The sequence below is a fragment of the Calonectris borealis genome, chromosome 4 (genome assembly GCF_964195595.1).
Source record: "Calonectris borealis chromosome 4, bCalBor7.hap1.2, whole genome shotgun sequence".
In the NCBI taxonomy this organism is placed as follows: domain Eukaryota; kingdom Metazoa; phylum Chordata; class Aves; order Procellariiformes; family Procellariidae; genus Calonectris; species Calonectris borealis.
Window position 1 is genome coordinate 60822508 of NC_134315.1, and position 23256 is coordinate 60845763.

A 23256-nucleotide genomic window follows, 5' to 3' on the forward strand; every position below is an offset into this window, starting at 1 on the left:
CCTTCCCCTTAGCGGTCAGAAAGAATAGAGATGGCAAGACTTGGTGTTTTGATGCTGGTTGCTACTAAATGCAAAGCGAACGTTATAATGATAAAAAAAAAAAAGCGGCTTGTTTTTTGTTGAACATCTTCATGACCTTTTCTGTTTCTCAGCTGTGTGTAGGTATAACAGGAACTAGCCAGTAAGGTGATCTGTGATAGATCAGATAGCCACCAACCAACTCTAGCAGAAGAGGGGTTCAGCCCTACTTGTGAAAGTAAACTCTCCATGTCATCTCTAAACATGGCTGGGGACAGGTACATGTTCTCAGATTTTGGCTGAATTGCAGATTTTTGTACATGTTCTCTATTTGTTGTATTTAAATGGTGGAATTTGACTTTGCTGTTGAATGTTGCAGAAAAGCTACTGAACATGGGTACCTGCACCTCTTTGCTTGGCAAGGCTGATGGTGACGAGCCAGCACTTAGTCCACTGCTTGCCAGTGTGTGGTAAGAAGCATCATTTAAAATTGTAATTTTGGGCTGTCTTTTGCAGATACTGTAAGATATTGTGGATATTGTGGTGTTATGTTCTCAAGCAGTTGTTTTCGCTCATTATCGAATTCTTCACTAATGTTTTAAAGAAAAAATTGCAACCCCCTGTGGTGACTGTAGAGGTTTTGTAGCGTTTAGAAACCCGAGGATCTGAACCGGCGTTTCCCATGAGGGAAAAAAGAACGAGTACTGCCACCTCTCCTCAGGGAATGAAACCCGCTCTGAGGCGGTACAGAGGTCTGGGGGTGGGGGGAGAGCCGCTGGCTCCTGCGCAGGCGCGACAACGGCCCGCGGGGGGGCGCGCGCGCAAAGCAGCCGCCCCTGTTGGCGCGCGGCGGCCGCCGACCAATGGGGCGGGGGGGGGGGGAAGGGGCGTGGCTGGTGCGCTGCCTGTCGCCGGTACGCGCGCGCAGCGGGAAGGCGCCCGAGGTTTGAAAGCGGCGGGGGGGGTGGGGGCGCGGGGGCGACGGCTTGGCCGGGTCCCGCGGCCGGGGAGTCCTCGTCGCGGCGGCCCGGGATGGCGGAGGCCTTGGTGAGAGAGCGCGGGCGCGGGGGAAGCGGCGGGAGGAGCGGGGGTGTGCTGGGGGCAGCGGCCGTTCCCTTCCGTAACAGTCGGGGCGCGGGCCTCTCCTCACTGCGCTCGTGAGGGGGCGGGCGGGGCCGCGGGGCCGTCCTTCCGCCCCTGTCGGCGCGGTGAAGCGCTGGGGGTCCCCCACTTCCCCCTGAGAAAAACAGGGCCGGTGTTAGTGCTCTGCCCTCCCTCTTGGCCCCGATTGCTGGCATGAACGCTTCTGCTCCGAGGGCTTGCCTTTTGGGAGCCCCGTTTCCCTTAGGCTGCCTGCAACTGCGCCTATTGCCCCTCTCTGGAGATCTTCCTTTCGCGGGTTAGCGTGTAAAGAACCAGTGACTCTTGCCTAGACATGCTAGAGACGTACTCATCTTCCTCTTACTGTCCTCTGTCAGAGGTACACGGGAAGCTTGAGTTTTAAAAGCTCTGTATGTGTAGCGGGGTATGAACATAATGATAAATAAACTGTTAAAAGCTCTTTTAGATCCACTCCAGGAATTTTTCATTTTCTTGTATGAAATGTTGCTTGCCAGTTGATTACACCGCAATCTGCTGCAAGGGGAAGAGGTTTAAGCCTGAGTGACTGATTTGCTGTGGAGTATGGTTCTGCACTGTTTCTGAAGTGATGACTTTTGGTCAGTCGTTTTCCCATCTGACCTAGAGTTTCTGCCTGCTATTTTAAGCTGATGTTGAAAATTTGCAGTGGAATAAACCCTTATGTGGTTTTGGTTATTTTTATTACCAGAAATAATATCTAAAGAGGAATCACAAAGAAATGCAAAGTAATGTCAGTATGGCAAACTTAGGAAAAATGTGCTGTATTAGGACTAGCTAATCTCCACACTGTACATACACTCTATTCCAGTTTCCACAAATGAAAAAGAGGTCATAATTGTTTTTCAGCTAAACATTTACAATTTTTTTGAGATATCTTCTTGTCACATCGGTGAAAAACTGCACTCTGCTTAGCTCTAATTTTTCTTGCTTTGCCCTTCCTTCCTGTTTTTATCCTCTACATTCTTTGCCTGTTCCCAGCTCAGTAGGCTTTATTTCATTTGTTGGCATAGAAAGTGATGCTGATATATACTGTCGTTCGAATTATTACTACTCTAGTTGTGGTAATAGATGACTGGAGTCAAGTCTACTATTCGAATGACTTTGATTATATTCAGAGTTCAAGTATATGAAGAAGGGCTGGGAGTTAATCGAGACTTTAGTTTTACCATGGAACAGCTGATGTGCTCTCACTGCCTGTCAATGTGGTCTTGCCTGTGATAAACATGGGGTAAGAATCTCTGTGTGAGCAGTTCTCACAGAGCAGCGGATGTGTTGTAAGGTTATGTCATGTCCTAGCTTGCTTTGTGGTAGTTCATTCCTTTTCCTTACTTTAAAGATTGTTTCTGTAGTCATCACAGAAATGTTAACTAAATCCTTAGATTCTCTGTGATTTCTGTCATGTAAGTCTCCTGTAAGTGTCTCCGACTTTAAATGCAACAGATGCTTGATGGTTCTTGATGAAAGCTGGATTTCTGGCAGTTGTTACAGGGGTTGTAGCTACTGTGGCATTCTAAGAAAAACAGCAGGGCTGCAGTAACTCCCACTAGTTCCAGATGGATCGAGAATCCTCAAGACTTCCTTACAGGAGAAACAGGAGGTTGGTCACTTATTTGTTTTTCTGTCGAGTGTCACCATGCTTAGTAAAAATTGATTCTTATTTTTTCACAGAATCATTTTAAAAAAGACTACAGAGCAAGATTCTGCCATGGAGGAGGGTAATTTACATTTAAAAATTTATTCTTAGATATGATTGCTTGGAAAACTTAGGTTGACTTTTGTCCGAGAGCTTAATGTCAAAACTATCGGGTGTATCTTATTAAACTGATCATATGATATTTCCCAAACTTGTATTTCTTAGTGGTGGGAGGAGCAAACTGTGCTAGGGGGCAAAGCACCAAGGATTTCCTTTGTATTCCTCTGCTGAGGCAGCAGACTGTGGTGTAGCTATACCTAAGCTACCCTTAACTAGGCTGCCTGAGCACGGAAGCAGCAGTCTGTGCAAACATTTTGCCTTTCAAGAGGTAGAGAAATGAAGCCCACGGAGAGTTCTAGCTTATTTGGCCCTTGCTGATAGATGTTAGAGATGAGTTTGAGTATTTGCAGTGCTGTAGCTTTCTTTAAAGGCATGTCAGAAGTCCGTGAGCTTTTTGTTACTGGAATCCATTTTTAGACATGCATTTCATGAGCTTACCAGATCTACCAAATTACCTATTTTTAAAGGCATATAATAATCATTATGGGAGAAATACTCCATGGCTTTTCTCTTGTTATTTTGGTTTTAATCAACATGGTCTGGCTAGTGGATCACTTCTGCCATTTTCATTTGTCCTGGGGAAGTTTGAAATAGTGATCCAAGCAGCTGAGCTGCTAGCTTGCTTACGGATTTGATACCTCAACCAATTCTGGCTGCTGAAACTTTTGTAGAAGCACAGAATAACTGTGGATAAGTGGTAGAAAGAGAAGCAGAGAGTGACTCCTTGTATGAAAGGATAGATGTGCAGCCTACATGTTTCATTTCTGGGTCTGCTGAGACTGGATCACTGTGCAGGTAATACTACTTGAGGACTGATTTTTTTAAAAATTTGTTTATTTCAAGCGAGAATCTCTATTCATCCCAAAACTCTTTTACCTGAGGACTGTTGCAGTAGTTGTATGTTTTCTTTTATGTAGAGAGATTTCTTCATTCTCATCATACTCTGTGGCAGTGGGGCTTTTTCTCCTGGAATACTTATTTCTTTGCAGATATCTGTGCATGGAAATGGTAGATAAAATATATTAAAGTTGGGACTACTGGAAATAATAATCTAAAATACTAAATAGTAATAACTTTACTATTTTTATATTGCTGGGATAGGAACATCTAGTATTTTTGATTGAAAATATTTTTTTTTCCCCCTTTTCTTTCTAGAAATAAGATTGAAGTACAGCCAGGTCAAAATGTACTGAAACTCATACAGGATTGTTTCGAAAGTAAGCTTTTATTTGGTTTTGCTTAATTTGCTGGTTAAAGAAAAAAATTCATTTCTGCCTTGTATTATATTTAGTGGTAAATAAATAGAAATAAAAAATAGAGATAAAATGGATAAAAATAAAGTCTTTCTCACAGTCTTTAAAAGCACCCCCTTCCCAGCGCTTAAAACTGTGTCTTAGCTGTCTTATAAAGGTGATCTTTTCCTGAGTAGCTGGTTTCTTGTTTGGATTTACATGACCTTAACGAGCCTTAGCAACTTGTTAAGATAAATGAAACCTGGACGATTCCAAGAATCCCTTATTTATAGTTTTTTCTTTATAGGTTGTGGCAGTGATCTTACAATAAGCTCTCCAAGTGCAACCCATTGCTCAACTCCTATTGTTAGAAATGAGAAGAGGACTTCAATACAGAGCCAACGGGTAAGTTAGTTATGGCAGAGTCACAATGTAGCATTGGGTACAGCTTCACTTGGGTACAGCTTCACTTGGGTACACGTTTAGGTCTGTAGGATTTAGTTCTGTATGAGTGTTGAATGAATAAGCTCCATATGTCACTTGTATTAGTATATAGGCTATAATTTAACCTTCTGCAATAGTTGTTGGTAATGTTTTTTTCTTAGTTTGTTGTGCTCTAATAGTAAATAAAAAAGTATAGTATATACTTAAACCTATCTATCTATATATCTAAAATAACTAGATTTATTTAATAGCTATTTTCTTGGGTTTTTGCTAATGAAAACCTTTTCAGCTTTTTGTCCAGGATAATTAAATTTCTTGTGGTCTCAGATTGAAGCACGCTGCCTTTTAATTGGTGGTGGGTATGAGTCTTGGGCTCCATTGGGGTTGGTTTCAGTCACTTCGCCAGATATATGGACACAGTTCTTAGCTATCTCATGGACAGTAAAATTGAAAGATGATTCTTGTGTAAAAGCAGCTTGTCAACTCCTGATAAACAGTTATCCATACAATAATTTTGTATATCTGTAATTTTGTTCAAGAGTGGAAACAAGTTGAAGGACTTGTTAGTGTGCTGTCTGAGAGAATGATGCCAGTAATCTACTTCGTATGTTTAGTTTTAGTATTTTGATTCCAGTAGGTTTTTGTAAAAATAAGATATTCTATTAATGGCAGTGTTGAGAACAGGCATCCTTTATAATGGCGTTTGTTTACTTTAGTCTGATGTTAACATACCATATAATCTCCAAGTAATTCTTGCAAAACCTCAGCCTGACTTAATAAAGGTGAATTAAATTGTTTGTATTAATTTATTCTAATGAAAAGAGTAAATAGCTTGCCTGTGGACTAGGATGTCTGTTCAAAGCTGCAAATTGATTTTTACTGTACACACTGTTTTACCTGTTGTTAGAAATTTACAGTTAGTTTTAGAAAGTCTTACATGATAGAAAATTGAAGTGTTTGGTTAAAATAGAACTGTGCTTCAAATGAGTAAGCATCAAGGGAAGGAAGTTATATTGTGTTCTGTAGAAATTTATATTCCTGTCAATATACTGTTGCTTTATCAAATATTTTACTTTGTCTCATTATTCGTTACTGACTATGACAGCCAAAGGCAGGGTTAACTAACTCTGTGAAAAGAGCCTGTAATTCTGCAGGATCCTTACTTGCATCACCACTAAAACCAGTCAGCCGCAGAGGTTGGTAGCACCATTATTGCATTAAGTTTTTTTGGGTAACTGTTTCTTGGGATTTTGTAAGGTTTTGAGTAGAAGAATTAAACCTATTCTATATATATAGCAGGATGGTCACATGAATCACCCCTGAAGCCTGCAATAAATGATTATGTAGCTGATTCTAAAAAAACAGTGTCTCCTGGGTCTAAAAGAGAAACAAATAATATATTAAAAGATGTTGACGCACTACGCAAAAGTCCTGCCATGTCTTCAGACCCTGAGGATGATCACGGGTCTGTTGGATCACCTCTTCTTGTGGAGGAAGCAAAAAGTTTTCCTGTACATAAGTAAGTAGAGCTGAACGTGGTGGTGGTGTCGTGTCCGTGTGTCGTCCCTTCCCTTTCCCCCCTGCTGTGCCCACCCCGGGTAAATTAACATGGTGGCTTCAATCACTTATGAGTTTGGATTGTGAACTCATAAAAAATAATTCCAAGCTTTTTAGAAAATTTCCATATCTGGGTTTAGAAAGAGCAGAATTGTTTTTTATTAAATATTCTGGTGATAAGGGTTAATTCCCAAAAGTGCAGTACCCAAGTGCAGGAAGCCTGTCAGAATAGATCTGAACTCCTTTTTCACAGGGAAGTGCCCCAAATTACCAGCTTCTCAGATGTCTAGACTTTTTCAGTGAATCCTATTGACAGCGTTGACTTAAAAGTTAACAAAAAATTTATTAAAGCAGAGATGAGCAGTCATTGTTCCTCTCACACTGAATATACAAATGTTTTATTCAAAGTAGAACAACTTCAGTTGTGATCATTATCTCCTCTTTGGAAAATTTGAAGCCCAGCTGCATTAGCAGCCAGTGGTCCCTGCCACAGTTCTGCTTTCCTGGAGGACTGAATCTCCAGGGTAGATGATAGAGAGGGACTGACACTGATTCCATTGACTCCCATTGGAGGAGTGAGGTTGGGAAGAGTGCACCTAGGGTCTAGAAAACCTGACAATTTCTGAAGCACCTTCTCCTGCAATTAGGAATTTGTCTTGCTGAGCTGCCCTCACCTTGATCTGGAGTCCCAAACTGCCCCCCTGTTGCCTCATTGATTTGGACACTTGCTACTATGCTGGGAAGTAGTACTGCTAACCTGTGTTCCAGCAAACTACCAAACGGAAGCTCATTCCTAAGAAGTGAGACACTGTCAGCAGGAAAAAATGAGAGCATCTGTCCATCCACACGATACTTTAATGTGCACTCAGGATTTATAGCATGATATTTGAATGCTGTTTCTCATACATAGATTACATTTTGATGACCAAAATACTCCTGCTGCAGTGAAGAGCCACATGGAAGTTGAAAATTTGGAAGGACCTCAGACTGGGAGAGCTGAGCAGGTTGTTCTCGTGCAAGGAACAGAACATATTGCTACGTCTTCTGTACAGAAAGAGAAGCCTTTCTCTTCGGTCGTCTTAGCAGCTGTAGCAACAGGAACGCTTGGAAAAAGGTTTATTTTGAGCTTTAATATGGAACATAATTTGCTAGTAAAATAACCCAGTCCTGAGTACTGGAGCAACATCCTTTTATCTATAAACATGGTCTGGGAGAATGTATTGGGATAGTCCAACATTGCTGAAAAGTGCCACTTGAGAAAGGGTTTGAATAGTTGTTTCTAAGTTTTGTGCTGTTAATATTTAACAGTGCTGTTGCTTTTGTCTGCCAGTAAAATAGTATGTGGCTGTTGAGTGGTGTTTCCGATTGAGTCTGAGATGTTTTGATAGCTGGGTTGGAGGATTCAGGAAAACCTTATTCTGAAGTTATCAGCGATCAAGCAGTCTTCTTCAGAGCTAATATGGATCTGACCGGTTAGATAGGAAGTTGACTCTCCAGCATCTGAGAAATAATGAGGCATGAATATGAGGCCAAAGCAAGGAGAAGCAGGCCTTGTGCTCTTTCTGGAAGCTAAAGGGCAATGAACGATGAACTGTGTAATAATTCTTCCGAGGAATGTCCTGTAGTGTGTTTAGGTGTTCTAGAGTCACCACTAGATTTGCAAGATTGAAAGTAAATATTTTCCCCCCCCAAATGATGTGAATACTTTGTCCCTCCTTTCTTTAGGTATTCAGCCTCAATATCGCCGCCATCACCTCCTCCTGTGAAAGATCAAGATTTGGAAATAGAAAATGAATGTGAATTTTTAATTGATGAATCAGATGGTGTATCTTTTAATTCTTGGTTTTCAATACCCCATAAGAACAAAAAATCAAAAAAATATGGCTCTGCAACTCCTGTTTCTAAATCTCAGCCCTCTGAAAAGGAGAAGACAGAGAGTAAGAAAGGCAAGAACAGAAAAGTACAGGTTGAAGCACTTACTAAACAGAAAATGAATGATTTGGATGTCAGAATACATGACTTCAAAGGAACATCAGAATCAGATCCAGTCTCTAAGAGTGAAGGAAATGTCCTTAAATCTCAAAGGCAAAACAGTACTCACATGGGTAAGTTATTTAACAGGTCTTCAGACTTCTCCTTCCAGGTCATGGTGCTGGATTTTTTGGGGGTGGCTTATTGGGAAATAAGGATAAAGTAGATGAGAGACATTAATGGATTCCTAATTATTGATGTTTCAATGTTTCAGTTGCACAGTTAGGTTTGGGTGTATATAAGGCAGTGAGACAGTGTCTTCAATTTTTCCTCCCTCCCTCCCCACCACCCCCAAATTAAGTTAGCAGTGTTGCTTTTTCTTATGAGCAGACAAGAAGGTAGGTACCCACAAGCTTTTGCTCCTCTCTCCATAGAAAGGAGGTTAAGATACGTGCTTTGAACTGGAGGGGATCAGTTTTTAGCAATTATTTGAGAAGGGTTTTGTAACAGGAAGCACTGAAAACCAGAAAGCAGATTGAATGTAACATTTCTGCCCTTTTTTTCTGCTAGGAAATACTGGAAGTACACCAAAAATTCTGTTTTGAATTTTTCATATGCTATAGTTCAGAGAAAGCCTTCTTTTAACCATCAGGGAAAAATCTGGTTTTGTGATACTTTTTTTTTTTTTTTTGATTCTTTGGTTTATTTTTATGTGTTCATATGTCAACATATATCTTCAGGTTTAATGGGAAAAGATATTAATGTCCAGGTGTTTTTTGTATTGATAGGAAAGACTAAAAAGGATGCACTTAGGCAAGGCTCTCCAAACCAGAAAAAGGACACGTCCTGTAAACCAGAAGCTGAAGAACTGAGGGTGTCATGGTCTGGATTGGAAACAAAAGCATCTGATGCAGAACAATGTAAACCAAGGGTGATGCCAAGTGAGGATTCACCTATGCCCTCAGCTGGGCATCAGCAAGAGAGGACTGTGTCTCCAAAAAAGAATCTCAAGTCTTCCAAGTATCCGCAGTCGGCTTCAAAAGCTTCTCAGCATTTAGTTCGCAAGAAACAAACTGCTAAGCAGAAACTTCCAAAAGATACAGTAGCTAAGAGACAGGCAGAAAGTCCAAGGAAGAAGCTTAAAAAATCTGGCAAGAAAAGTAGTAATAAAAAGCCTCAGTTACAAAGAGAGGAGAGTTCTGACAGTGAACCTGGTGAAGAAGAGCTTGAAAAAGAGCTTGTAAAATTGAATGAAGTGTTTACCTCACCCCTGCATCAGAAATTACAGACTTCCGTGAGTCAGAAGTTGGCTAAGTCTGAAAAGCCTAAAAATGTATCGCACACATTGGAGTCACTTGCCGGTGCAAATAACAAAACTCCTGCAAAAGCCCTACAGCATCTCATAGACAGCGTGAAGAATTCTGAAAAGAAACGATTGTCAGCTAAGTCTTCAGGGAAGATACCCAAAAAGATTCATCACAGAACCAGTAAAGGTGTTTGCTCAGACCCTGAGGACACTGAGTCTCAAACGGATTCTGACAGCTTTTCTGTACAGGACATGGCAAGAAAAAAACAGAAGTTATCAGATGTGAAAATAAAAAGTAACAAAAGAAAACGTAACATGCAACGTGGTCTACAGTAAGCTTTTTATGTAATTCCTTAGAAGTGTGGTATAACTTGGTAGATAATTAAACACATCTTGTTAACTTTTAAGCAGTAATGGCCCAATTGAACTATGTGACAGTTTCAGACTGGTTGAATAGCTAATAGAGAAACCAAGTGGTGTAATCAATGTCCTATTCTCACAGGTGGGTGCCAAATCTAGTGTCTGCTTCTACATAAGGAAACTTACGCTGGAATTTTTAAAGTGTTCTTTTGAGACTTGAGTAGCAGATCCAGTTTATAAACAAAAAAAAAGACAAAAAAAGACACACATGCACACACAACCCCCCCACCTGTAGAATAACTTCACTGTCAGGTTTGTTACTTTGTTTATGAATTGAGAAAATAGTGTGTTTAATTCTTCAGCTATATTTATTTTTGTGGAGGTAACTTTACTAATGATTGGTACTCAAAAGAGAAAGTTTCTTTAAACAGTTTGAGTTTTTAATCACTGTTCTTTGCATTGCTTTTTAAGTTTTTTTTAAAAATGTCTTTTTTATGGTTCTGTTCAGTATGTAAAGTTATTGACCTACAGGTTCCTTTCAGTAAGTAAAATTGACTGAACAGTAAATGTAATAATAATAATAATAATAATAATTTTTTCTCTTCTAGAGATTCCTTTGCAGCTGAGAAGGCTACGAGTCATGAAAGGTGATTTCCTGAGTTGTCTGTAAAACTTGCATTTAATCCCACTTCTGCCCCACTGAGACAGAACAGCTGTTTGGTACTACTGCTGTGTTCCGTGTTCTACTAGTGAAGAACCTCATTGAAAAGGGATCATGATTGATGCGTGAGGTGTTTAAATACCTGCTAATACAGTTAATAAACTAATAAAATTCTTCTTCCTGTCATGAATAAGGGGTCATAGTAAGTTTCTTACCTTTGGGGATTTTTTTTTTCCTTTGAGGCTTGCTTCGACATTAGTGTGTGATTTTTGAACAGAAATACCAGTGCTCCTATAACTAATAACAACTGTACTAATGAAGTTGCTGTTAAGTAGGGTATAGAACTATATCTACAATCCAAACTCTTGTTTGTGCATGTAGATATGCACATATCTTCTCCTTCATGGGATGGGAACTTGATAACAAAGCAAACAGGAGTGGCAGTCTGTGAATTTACTAAATTCTTACTGAATTCTACTGTTGAACTGAATTCAGTTGTAATTCTACTGAAAATGTTTTTTTTTTTTTTATTATAAGTGAGCCCACTGCAGACTTAATTGGACAAATTTGTAGTGTAGGTTTGCTAATCTAGCATCGAAATGCATCTTTTGGAGTTTGAGTGGATCACAGCTGAACTTCATTGGCACGGTAAAAACAATGAAGCACAGCCACAGATTGGGGAAGGAAGAAAGGTTAGGGGTACTAATGCTAAGGCTGTAAGAGCAGTCCTGTTATAAGTGATTTGATTGCTAGAGAATCTTTGGTGGAGTTACATACATGTTAATTATTGCCATTTTATGGGGGAGATTTTATGACAGAATACATTTTACAAATTACAGTTACAAACTATTTTACTGTCCTTTCCTTACAGTATGCAAAACATTTCTTTAAAGCACTTCTATAATCATGGTCTATGGAAAATTGTTTGAAAGGTAATGCTGCAGAGGAGAGGAAAAGGTCCGTTTATTCTGCAAGGGGGGAAAAAGAAAAAGAAGTTACAAGATTTGTAGGAAACCTGTTTAGAGGGGTGTGAACACTAGTTTGTCTGCCTGATGACCGAGTAGAGGAGCAATTGATGAATTTCAGACCTGTGATTCCTAACTAGCAGTCATTTGCTTCAGTGTCTAATCGGTACGGACAGATGTCTAGAAAGAAAAAAACCTATCCCACATGATCTGAAAAAAACTTAAATTTGCTATTCTTGCTAGTGCTGTAGTGTTCCTTTGACATTTAACATATTCAAGCAGGTGTATTTTTTTTTTTCCTTTGAAGTGGGCCTGTTCTAGAACATTGTGATAAATTTGCTTCCAGAAGTAAGTCTCATGAACAGGATAATACATCTTCAGGTAATGTTTAAAGTTGGTATTTTCTTGCATTTTATGTATAAGCTTCTTCTAAGCTGTAATTGATGGTACAGTAATTTCTGTTGTGTTCTGCTTGTCCAGAATAAGAAATGCAGATTGTATTGGCTGTGGTCATATTTCTGCCCACGTACGTGATACAGTATGCCAGCTTTACATCGTGTTAGCTTTGGAAGGACAAGCACTACACGGTTTGGCATCAAGCCTACCAGGATAGTTATCCTTCCAAAATACTTTGAGCAAATTTTTTAGACTCAGTTTGTACCAGTTTGGTGTGTTGCCTTGTGATGGTACTATATACGATCACTTCAGGCCACCCTAGACCAAATTGTACAGTCTTATGGAGTCGTGGCCTGTTCGCCTAAAAATATTTTGGTTTTCTTTTAAGTTTACCTACACAAGTTGCACATATTGTCATAATGAATATGAGCCCCGGGGATAGAAAGTCTTTTCGTTAGTATTTTAGAGCCAGTTGTGAATGTTATTAATTCATGCAATGCTTTCTCCAGAGATGAGGTTTTGCGTGTGTTCTAGTAAGAAGTTTGTTCTAAAGTTAGGTTTGAGTGGTATAAAGCTGAATGACCGTGCATTTTGATCAATAAGATTATATGTGTAGTTATAATTTGCCAATGTTTGTTTTATCAGAGGGATGGGTCTGAGGAATATTTACTTGAATATGTAGTTTTAATGTAATTTTCAAGCTTACACTGTTTAAAAATTAATTACATATACTGTTTATCTACATCGGGTTTCATACATGTTTAAAGAAAAAATTGTTAGTGGGAATACTAACATTGGGACTTCTGCTTGTATTACCTTTGGTTGCTTCCAATGGGTATGTTGAATAAAAGTCAGGAATAGTAAATGCCTATAGTGGTGGTTTTTTGAATATATTTTCAGATACTTCTGAAGACTTCAATTGTCAAGTAAGAGATCTGTTGTCAGACAACATAGCAAGGCATAAAATAGGTAAGATTATTTTAAAATATCTTAGTGTAAGTGCATAAATACAAATGCATTTCCAACTTGATGTAAATTTTGCTGAAGGAGACACAGGAAAATGCCTAGAAATGGGTTCATATGTTAATAATTATTTACCGATAAGACTTGTTGGTTCTTCAGGGTATTATAACCCTGCTCCAATTTTAAGTTACTTTTAAAAACTTCTGGTGTTTCTTTTTTTATTACTATATTCAACAATTATCTTTAACTGTCACATTTCTATTTTTCGTTTAATGTTGAGTTCAGTGAGAACAGTAAGAGTTTGAATTAGTTCTACACAGTGTAACTGAGGGTGCAAATAACCTGCCTTCTGTGGTGGTCTGAGTCTGGGTAGGATGGAACAATGGGCATGCAGTTGATTGTAGTCCCATACTAGTCTGTTTTTATTGGTTTTTATTCCCTTCATTATTATTTTATGCACAGCACTATAGTTGTCTACCTTCAAAAACTATTTCAGCAAGGTTTTCTTTATTTACCATTTTTATTTTTAGCATTTAAATATTCTTGACTAATTTGCTCTTAACTCTTAAGGGGCTTTTATTCTTTCTTACAAACACTAAAATATCGAATCTTACTGTATTCATATATGGCAGCTTAGAAAATTTGAAAGTTGAGACTATGTAATAAGTAAGTCTGAAGATAAGTATCTAAGAAGTCTTGGAAATGTGTGGGATTTCTGGTGGCAAAAGTGCTGCTCTTCCGGACCTTGGAGATGGGACTTAAGAATCTGGAAGAGGAGGGGCTGCTTATGCAGTCTCTGTTACTCTCCTCTTGCCATAACCAAGGCAGTGCCTTTTCCCTGTTGCTAATGAAATCCCTCAGACTTAGGCAGGGTTCTTAGTCTTTGTCGAGAGCTTTGTCTTCGCAGTTGTAGCGTGTTTGCTGCTCCTTGTGCTTGAGCCCCTAATGTCCATATCTCAGTGATTCACCAAGATGCAGAGAATGAAATCTGATGTAAAGTCAGCATGGTGACTGTTTAAGAAAAAGGAGAGTGAAATACTGATGTATGCAGAAGAAGGTTTTTGGCAATACTTGATTCCCTTTTCCTGTCATCATAGCAATGTGATAAAAATATCAGCTGGGAAGTGCTGATAAGGAACAACAGGAAAGTATATTTAATGTTTTCCATTTCTGAATTTTCCTTTCATACTTAATGTGAATGAATTTATCCTTGAAATTAGTAATGCCTTCCAACACACCTAATGTTCGTCGGACAAAAAGGATACGACTAAGACCTCTGGAATACTGGCGAGGCGAGCGCGTAAACTATACGATGAGGCCTTCAGGTATTAGTTCCAAAACACCTATTTGCTTTCTCCTGGTAGGGCAATAAAAAGAAATCTGTGGGTTGATCTTGTGCCATGAAAGCTTTGAGACGCTTACTATTTGGTAATTTTTTTAAAAAGCAGATTATTTATGGTGTCCAGCTATTTAGTCATCTTTCTGTGTAGTCTTTTTCTGTCCTGATACTCCTGTGTCAGCTAGAAATAGTATCAGCAGAGCATGTTAAGTACTCTTGCCTTAACTGTTTAGGGAAGAACAAAACAGTTTCTCTGTACTGGTAGGTTTATTACATCAAAGATTCTGATCATCTGATACCAGAAAAAGAGACAATTGACTAGATCATTCATTGGAGCATTTCTCTTTGTGTGGGGATTGTTCTCCAGAACAGATACTATAATATTTTATCCAGTCTCAGTCTTAAATTCCCTAAGTGATAGAATGTATCTTGTTCTCAGGGATTTTTTCTGACAATTCAGCCTAATGTGGTCCTTTCCTAATTAATTAGTCTGCTTGAAAATAGTATTTCTTTGTGTCCCTAAACTTGATATTTTGTTTTAAAAATTGACTCTCATGTCATTGCTTTCTGAAATGTTCTTTGACTGAAATATGATCAAATTCTTTTCAAAAAGTCTCAAGTTGCATTCACTCCAAAATACTTGATGTTGAAAAGCTTTTTGGTTCGTTCTGGCTTTCTAAAGCTATCTGAAAAGTTCAGCATCAAGGAAATATGTTCTCAACTGAAATGCTTGTTGGTTGTGCAAGTCTGCATTCTTATAAAATTATTAGGAGTTAGTGAACTTTGTTTAACTTCCTTTTGTTTCAGGAGGGCTTGTGATTAGTGGAATAGTGTGTCCAGAAACAGAACCTCACAGGAAGATTAAACGGAAGAAGGGTGGTCACAAGCAGAAAAGAGATGAAACAAGTATGAACACAGCCTTTTTTTTCCTGATACCTTAAAAAAAAAAATAAATCTGTAATCAAATACTCTATTGCTGTAAGATTTTTCTCCTGTAAAAACTTGATTCTCTCTCTGAGTGAAAATAATTCTATAATGAAATGTGTTAATGTGATCTGATGTGGAAGAACCTGTTCTTATTGTAGCTATAGCAATGCTGTATAATCTTCTTGTAAAAACTTTAACTTCTCAGCATTAGAAAGGAAGAGATACAGGACATATCTGGAAGTGTTGTGGTGCCTTTAAAGCAGGGGTTGAAGAAAATAAGCTGTTCTTCTGTCCTTGTTCCGCTCGTTGATTAATGATGCTAATGTGTTTAGTTTCATAACGCACAGTTAAGGTATAAAAACTTCTGGTCGTTTTACTGATACCTGTAATATCACATCTGAAAAGGCAGCATATGGTGTCAATAGAGTTTTAAGCTATTGTAGGTTAAATACAAAAACATAACAAGGTAGGTGAAGAGAGAGCTTTAAGAACAGTGCATAAAATGGTTAAAAGTGGGCAATAAATCTATGTTTAAACAAACAGGAACAAGAAGCTTGCTAGAGCCTCTATGGCCAGCAGATAATAAATATGTAGGTAGTGCTCAGAAAAGGGAGATGGAGTCCAAGTCCAAAAACCAAATTATTTTTGCTGTGCTCTCTGTGGAAGATGTTTTGATGCTAAAGAACCTTTCTTTATGGGGACTGTGTAGAGCTTTTGTTTGAGACGGAAACATTTCTATGTGAAGTTATGGAACAAATAAAACAAATGCTAACAAACGTGGAAAATGCCATATGGTCCTGACACAGTTCTAAAACAAATCAGGGCTGAAAAAATCAGTAGAGAAACAAGGAAGAAAACAATCAATATTGGTACAAATTTCTGATTTTCTAGAGTGTCTAGAATGTAAATTTTATTCCTTACCTCAAAAAGAAAGTAGCAGGACTAGAGAAGGTTCAGAGAAAGATTGTCAAAAACATGGAAGGACTTCTGTACAAGAAGCAACTACATGGTGAAGGCTCCTCAATCCTGAAGAGAGTACTGCGGAGATGTGAGAAAGACCCATAAAATCACGAGTGGCATGGAGCAGGGGAATAGAAATAAATTGTCATTAGTTTTGTTGGGTTTTTTGTTTGTTTTTAAACACAAGAACTAGAAGATGTGGAAAGAAGATAGTGAGAGCTGGGTTTTTCAAACAAAATAAGGTCGCTCTTCTCACTATGTGCTTTCTGCCTCAGAATACTGTGGATAAAAATATTTATGTAGATTCAAGGCGAGAACTAGATAAATTCACAGAAGACTTAACTGTTAATAGCTCTAAATAAAGTGTGTGAGCTCCATGTGGAAAGTATTCCATGAAAGTGCCATTACTCTATTATGGCATTTTGGGGGATGGAAGGGGACCGGCTTTTGGCCGTAGATGGGAGACAGGACCCTGGTCTAGATCAACCTTTGATCTAAGTACAGTTTATGTTTTAATATAAATCATTTGCAGTCCATGTAAACCTGAGCTGGTAGTGACTCTTCATACTGTATCTTACAAGAATTATTGGTTGCTTTAGGTGCATTTGAACTGTCTTCCGGAAGTGATGGATTTCATCTTTAACAGACATTCATCCTGAGAGATAATTTTTCGCTTGCATCCTTGAATTTTAAGTGATGCATATAAGGACCATCAGCTGAGTAGAATTTCTCGGACAAATTCCTAAATTTTATTGATACGATAAAAATTCTGTGGTAATAGCTATAGAGTTGCACCTGTTGCTGCTTCTTTTTATAGAGAGATGGTTATGTTGGAACAAAGCTATTTCAAACACAGTAACTTACTTCCTACCCCTGACTGTCTTGGCGTAAGAGTATTTAAGCAGCCACAAGTGCCTATAAAGCACTATAGCTTGCCTTTAACATCCTTGTTCTGACTCCATTTAAAGAAATTTCCCGTGCACTGTGGAGCTTAAATTGTCTGCTTAAGAGAGTTCTGCAAGAGAGCTTTGGGATATTTATTCTGTCATGAACATTCTCCAGTGTTTCTTTTCTATTTGAAAAGCATAAGGTTGTCATCAACTCTTAGGCTATTTCCTTCTGTGGAAAAATCCTTTTTATTATAGAAACAGTTCTCTGATTTACAACTTACAGTGAGATTCCTGTAATGGTATTTCTTGAGAAAAAGAAAATTGAACATGTGCTTATTCTTTAGAACACTTTATCTCTTAAGTCTCCTGATGCCCATCAGCAGTAGGTAAAAGGAAAAAACTTGTTCTTCATACTTCATCACATGTTTTATATCCTCTCAATATCCTCTCAGCATCTGTTGCTAGAAAAGCACTTCTCTTAAAACACAGATACTTTTGAGTAAATACTGTTATTAATAGCGTAGAATAAATAGTTGGCATTCCCCTGGAAAATTCTTTAGGATTTAGAGACCCTTTATCTATTACACACAGAAATAATTCCAATGAAAATTACATTTTCAAAGAATTGTTATGGATGGTTTCCTTTTATGTGAAGAAAGTGTATTCAGTCTGTTAATAAAACAGATTTAAATACTTATGTGTGAAATCTAAAATTGTGGAAAAGTTGTGGTTAAATAATTAAGTTTTTAAAATGTAGAATGGTTATTTTTCTGGTTTTGTTTTGGTTTTTTTTGTCTCCTCAGGAAATGAGATACCTGCAAATTTGGATCACACCCTAGCTGATACTTCTAAGCCAACCATTGTGCTGGACCCAGTAACAAATGAGGAAGTACTTCTAGGTGAGTTGAGGGATGTGACCAAGGGCCTTTCTGAATTATGTAATAAGTGTTTAGACTGATAAGAAAACAAATTGTTCATGCCACATTGGGCATAAGAAGGTGAGCTGTTGCCCTTCTGGAGAAAATTCTGAGGGAGACACAAGAAGTGTCCTGATTTTTCAGCTAAATATTGAGTCTAGCTCTTGGGGATGTTACACTGCAACAATATGTAATACGTATGATCTACTAAGTAGTTATTGAGCAAGTAACAAGAGTAATTATGTGTTAGCATTAATCTCCTGGACTTTTTTTTGTAGAATGTGTTAACACTGAAAGCAGTCACTCATGCTTCTTCAAAGATGAATCAGTAGAAATATATAAAAATTTGAATACATCTGCTTTTGCCACTGGTAGATTGATTTTGAAACCGTTTAAAGAAAAGGGACACCAGTTTGTCCACATGGATACAATAGTAAGTATGCTTTTTTCTTATTTTTATAAAATGGACTATGTAAACGGAAAATCTTAGAATGGTTAGAAGTAGCATACGTAGTTGACAGTTTTTCAGGATTTTTTTCCCCTGTAATGCAAATAAATACAGGAAACATTAATGAATCATTTCAGTTGTGAAATCAGTTATAACAAAAGAAACTTGCTAGAGGTACTTTGCATGCACATTGCCCTGCTTTGCTTCTCATTAATCCATATGTCCAGGTACGCTTACTGTCTGGATCTTGCAGGCAAGATAAAAGTATCAAATAAATAAAATTAGCCCCCATTCCCCTTCTAAGTTGTGCATCTTATTTTTCAGCAGGGTAGGAAAAAGGGATTGCCGGTCTGCTAGCTTATTTGTTTTTTGATCTTTGTTACAACATGTATGCAAAACAAAGAGTATGTTTTCTTGGATAGCTTTCTTAAATGTTTGCAAAGGAAACATTGCTAATCTTAGAACCCTTTGGCTTTCATTAAGGCTTTCCATGTTATCTGCGGCAAAATTATTGTTACCTTACATAAGACATCATATTATCTGACTACAGGGGACTTCTTCTATGTTCCAGCAGGTAAGTACATGGAGATGGGTGAGACTGAATTAGCATGTTGGGAAGCAAAACCGAGCTGAATGATGGGAAGAGGTAAGTTTCAGTAGAGAGGGGGAAAGTGTAGGGTTACGAAGGAAGGAATGTGACCCAACACTGGACGTGAGTTGATGACCTAACCTTTGAATGCAGTGATGCAAAGTTGGCCTCAAAGTTTTTGATTACACTACCAAGTTCTAAGAGTGAATTTCTCTTGGTATTCTGGTTCTGTCCCTAGCTATAATGTTGGGGAAACTTCACAGACAGCTTAATATAGTTGTAGTTAATATAATTGTTTTGGTCACCATCTGTTTGCTGTTTTTTCTACATAAAATTACGAAAATCCATTTGGATCTGTTCACCATATTTTACGCTTTGTGCTTGATACATAGAAGATGCAGAATGTCTTGTTGAACAGGTTGTAACTTCATGTGGGTTGTTGAGAGTTTAGACCCCTCTGATTTTGCCCTTCTGAGGTAAAAGTGGAATGAATTCCATATGGGAAGCTGTCCTTCAGTGGGTAAGACACTAGTCAGGAGAGTTTGTAGTAGTTGTAAAGCAGGCTGTTCATGAAGCTGTAGAAAGCTTTTGTACAGCTTTCTTGTGAAGAGGCTATGTTAGAAAATGACAAGCTACCACTTGTTTTTACATTAACTTTTCACCATGATGTCCCGATTGAACAATCATTGTTCAATTAATGCTTGATGCTTTGAAGCTTTTTCTTGTGTTTGTTTTAATCTTAAAAGTTTAGGGGTCTGCAGAGACAATTTTGGGTAGTTTGCTTTTTGGGAAAGCAGATTATGTAAACTGCTGAAAGTTCCGTAGGCCATAAGGGTCTATGCTTCATTTCCATTCTTCCCAGCTTCTCGATGGCCTGTCTCAGTATGCCTGGATGGGCAATGCAATGGTTGTGACAGGTCATCTCTTTGTAATTCATCAAGTGTGGCTGTATATGAATGTTAGGATGTTGATCATTCCCGACATTCAGTGCCTTTTAGATCTTTCTATATTTGTGGTCACGTATGTATGCAAATCTCAAGTGAAGATCTGCAGATAAGTTTCCATGTGCAGTTTTTATTGAGATTTCCTATAGGAATAAGTTAAAGTAAATTCAGTTACCTTAAAGTTTTCCTGTGGGTTTTGAGAGCTGAGAGCTCAAGCCGTTACATTCTTTTCAGTAAAAATCTTCTCAGCAAAGATGCGCTTTATTCTTACCACAGGTTAAAATAAATTACACTAGCTGTGTATTCCTTGTTATCTCTTTGAAATGCAATGACGTGCTTGTAAGAGTGGCATCCTAGATTAGGAGCTGATATTCCTTCTGTTAAAATATATGAAATAAAAATACACTTGGTTGAAGACAGGACTTCAAAAATTGCTGGTGGCTTCTAAAGAAAACTTTCTCTGTTTTTATTTGTAGGAAACGGATATAACATACGTAATCTTCTGAATGAAGAAAGTGTTCTTCTCTTCACACAACTCAAAAAAGACAGGTGAAGAACTTTCTGCAGAAAAGTTTGCTGAAACAGTTTTCAAGCTTTTGTATGTTTTGAAGTTCTTTTTACATACAAAAAGTGTTTGAGTTTGCCCAGCTTAACATTACAAATTAATACAGAACAGCTGAATTCAACGTAAGAAGAGTTAAGAATAAAACCAAAAGAACCTCAGTAGTTTGCTATCAGACTGAAATGACGTACTGAAGGGCTTCACTCTGCATCAGTTACTGTTCTCATGTCATCTGAAGACAGAAAGATATACGTATAAAATTTGTGGCTAAAGCACATTGTTGTTCCAAATTGTATGTATATGCCTAATCTCCCTAAAGATGCTTAGCACTTGAAAAAATTTTGACACCTTCAGCTAACGTTTGGTAGTCTTAATATCTGCCTGGTACAAACTGCTTAGAATAATCTCTATTTAAATGTAGGACCATACTGTTCGCATTCCAGTAATTGTTGTCTAGGAGATGGATTGCTGGAATACTTGTATGCTGGGGTCCACCTTCTTCTAATATGTTAATGACAGGCGTTTCTTCCTTGTCTAGCAGATATATGATTAGTGCCTCAAATTCAAATTGTAAAATGGCAGCTCTTAAGTAGGAGCTTATCGGTTGTGTCTTTTGTATGGAAGCTATGGCTTGATTAGCTCTGAACATTGTGGATAGCTTTATTTTGTGTAGCAGCAATAGGTCATTGCCAAATGTATTACTTTAATATCTCCTTTTGTTTTACTTGCTGTGTTCCTGGATAATAATGAGGACCTTTGGGAAAACTGTAATTATACTGTATACTCCAGAAGCCAAGTCTAGACAGCAGATGGTATACACAGCATTTGTCTCCCAAGCTCTTCAAGGTTCCTTCTGGCTGAAGATAAGGATAAACTACAGCTATTCTGGTAGGGTGCTTTCTCTCCATGGTCACTGCTATTCTAGAAGAGAAGGAGGCAGGGAAAATTGAATTGGAATCATAAACTTTAAGGACTTGAGGATTGAGTATTGAGCTTGTAAACAGTCTTGGCCATGATCTTTATGCTAAATTTAGAGTATACATTAAAATAGGAAAGACGAATTGGCTTTAGTGCTTCCCTTAAGCTTTCAGCTGCCAGCTAACTTCGTGTGATTGTGAAAGGGCTTGGACACCAAGATTACCATGCCTGTGTGCAAGACCCTTTAGATTGGGGAATTTAAGATAATGTATTCTTTTTTTTTTACCACTTTATTTCAAGCAGTAGTTCCTATGATTAGTGCTTATATAGACTGGCAGTGGAAATACTTAGTAGAAGTATGTGGCATCTTTTTGCGTTCATGGCTAGGTCATGCTTAACTCTGAGAAGATGAAACAGAGGAACATGCCTATTGCCATTTAGTTCTTCCTCTGTCCTGATGCGACCTATTTGCTGTCAAAGTTCAGACTGCACAGAAGGACCTTTTTTTTTTCTTTTTTTTCACAGCCTCAACTTTTGTAAGCAGTTTAAGAGTTAAAATTAAAAAAAAGTCATTTAGTTACATCTGATAATAATTTGATGTTGGCAGCTTTTCTAAATTTTGGACTTGGGTAGGTCTCTTCAAGGTCAGCAAGATTCAAATATTGTCTCTTCTGTGTTGCATCCATATCAGCTACCAGATGGGCACACATGCTGTCTCCGTTGCTTGAGGGGATCTTACCCACTAAAACGTTTAGTTTGTAAGTCTTTCAACTCCTCAGGCCTGCAGAGGTCTGGAAATTTGCCACTTGGAAAACAGTACAGGGCTAGCATTAGACCAAAGATCCTCTGCTCCTCGCCCAAGCATGTCTCCCAGTGGCCAGGGCATGGATGTGGTGGTCTCTGAGCCCAACAGCTCATTGGTTCCAGCTGAAAGTCAGAACAAGACCACTTTTCAGTTGTGTTAAAGGCCAGGGAGTTCAGAAGGAAGATACCCTGCAAATTTTCTTCTGCATTACCTGTCTGCAGATTGGGTAGCAGAAGAATACTTCGTTAAGGGGTTAGTGAACATGTATGGACTATGGAGCTCATGGCCCTAAAGGAAAGTGTCGATTCATGTTGTGACAGAGCTCAAGGCAGCCTGCTGCTTTCCAGCAATATGTTCTAGTTTGGTGGGTTCAGATGAGAAGTGATACATTGTCCTTGTTGTATCAGGCACCGATGTGTCTTCCCCCACTGCACTATACTGCAACTTGGCAGCAAAGTTTTGAGTGGATATTCTTTTGGGTCATGAGTAAATGATGAGAAATATGTCCTTCAGGATGTTTTCTTAAGCAGAAGTAACATGTGTGCAAACTTTTCCTGACACAGGCTGGAAAATGGCAGATGTTTAAGTGCAGGTTCGAGGTCAGCATCCCATGAATGCCTGTTTGTGTTTTCCTATTTTCTCTATGGCTGGGAGCATCATCAGAGTAGGGTGGATTTGGTAAAGTATGTAACTTTTTAGGCTGGATGGTTTTGTCGCTTCCTGGCTAGTCGGTTTCTTGGGAGAAATATCCTGTATAGTTTGCAGAGAACATTTTGTAGTTGGACTATATCTCAAAATGTTTATGGTTTTTTTTTTTTTAAGTAGCAAAATCAATTGTGCGAAGCGTGGTGATGGATCTAGGATGTTGCTTTAGTTTAGCAACAATTCCACTATTTGTCACTAGATGGGGCTTCAAGCACAGCTGTTTGTCCTTGGCTGGCACCTATATTCAGTAGGGTTTGGTTTTTGAAAGGGAGGAAGAAGAGTATGTTACAGATGGAGATAAATTCAGTGGAATTCTGTTGCAAGGAGATGTAAAACGGTTTCCATTAACATTAGCACTTGGCACTGAACCTTGCTAAGTTCATTCTGTTAGCATGTATGTTGTACTAGTTGCAGCCACTTGCTCAAAGCAGTTTTTTAAAACATCAGTGCACAGCAGGAGTTAAGCTGGGTTGTTCACCATTTGTC

General features: G+C 38.4%; 1 protein-coding gene across 6 annotated transcripts in view; it reads left to right on the plus strand.

The window, feature by feature from the left end:
• The first annotated feature begins 894 nt into the window (after positions 1-894).
• The window catches only part of CENPC (centromere protein C), a 29424-nt gene continuing 7062 nt past the window's right edge, over positions 895-23256 (plus strand). The window contains exons 1-18 of one of the 6 annotated variants that reach the window (XM_075149813.1): positions 895-1065; positions 2827-2873; positions 4067-4128; positions 4451-4548; positions 5693-5783; positions 5884-6106; positions 7055-7258; positions 7870-8249; positions 8904-9753; positions 10390-10428; positions 11715-11788; positions 12704-12772; positions 13987-14091; positions 14913-15011; positions 17686-17781; positions 18078-18232; positions 18731-18821; positions 20257-20378. In XM_075149813.1, coding sequence (XP_075005914.1) covers positions 1051-1065; positions 2827-2873; positions 4067-4128; positions 4451-4548; positions 5693-5783; positions 5884-6106; positions 7055-7258; positions 7870-8249; positions 8904-9753; positions 10390-10428; positions 11715-11788; positions 12704-12772; positions 13987-14091; positions 14913-15011; positions 17686-17781; positions 18078-18232; positions 18731-18821; positions 20257-20333 — 2775 coding nt within the window. In that variant the 5' untranslated portion in view covers positions 895-1050 and the 3' untranslated portion in view covers positions 20334-20378. Of the gene's footprint in view, positions 1066-2826; positions 2874-4066; positions 4129-4450; positions 4549-5692; positions 5784-5883; positions 6107-7054; positions 7259-7869; positions 8250-8903; positions 9754-10389; positions 10429-11714; positions 11789-12703; positions 12773-13986; positions 14092-14912; positions 15012-16591; positions 17142-17685; positions 17782-18077; positions 18233-18730; positions 20213-20256; positions 20379-23256 lie in introns of those variants that run through there. The other 5 variants (XM_075149811.1, XM_075149815.1, XM_075149812.1 and 2 more) reach the window with 5 other exon arrangements.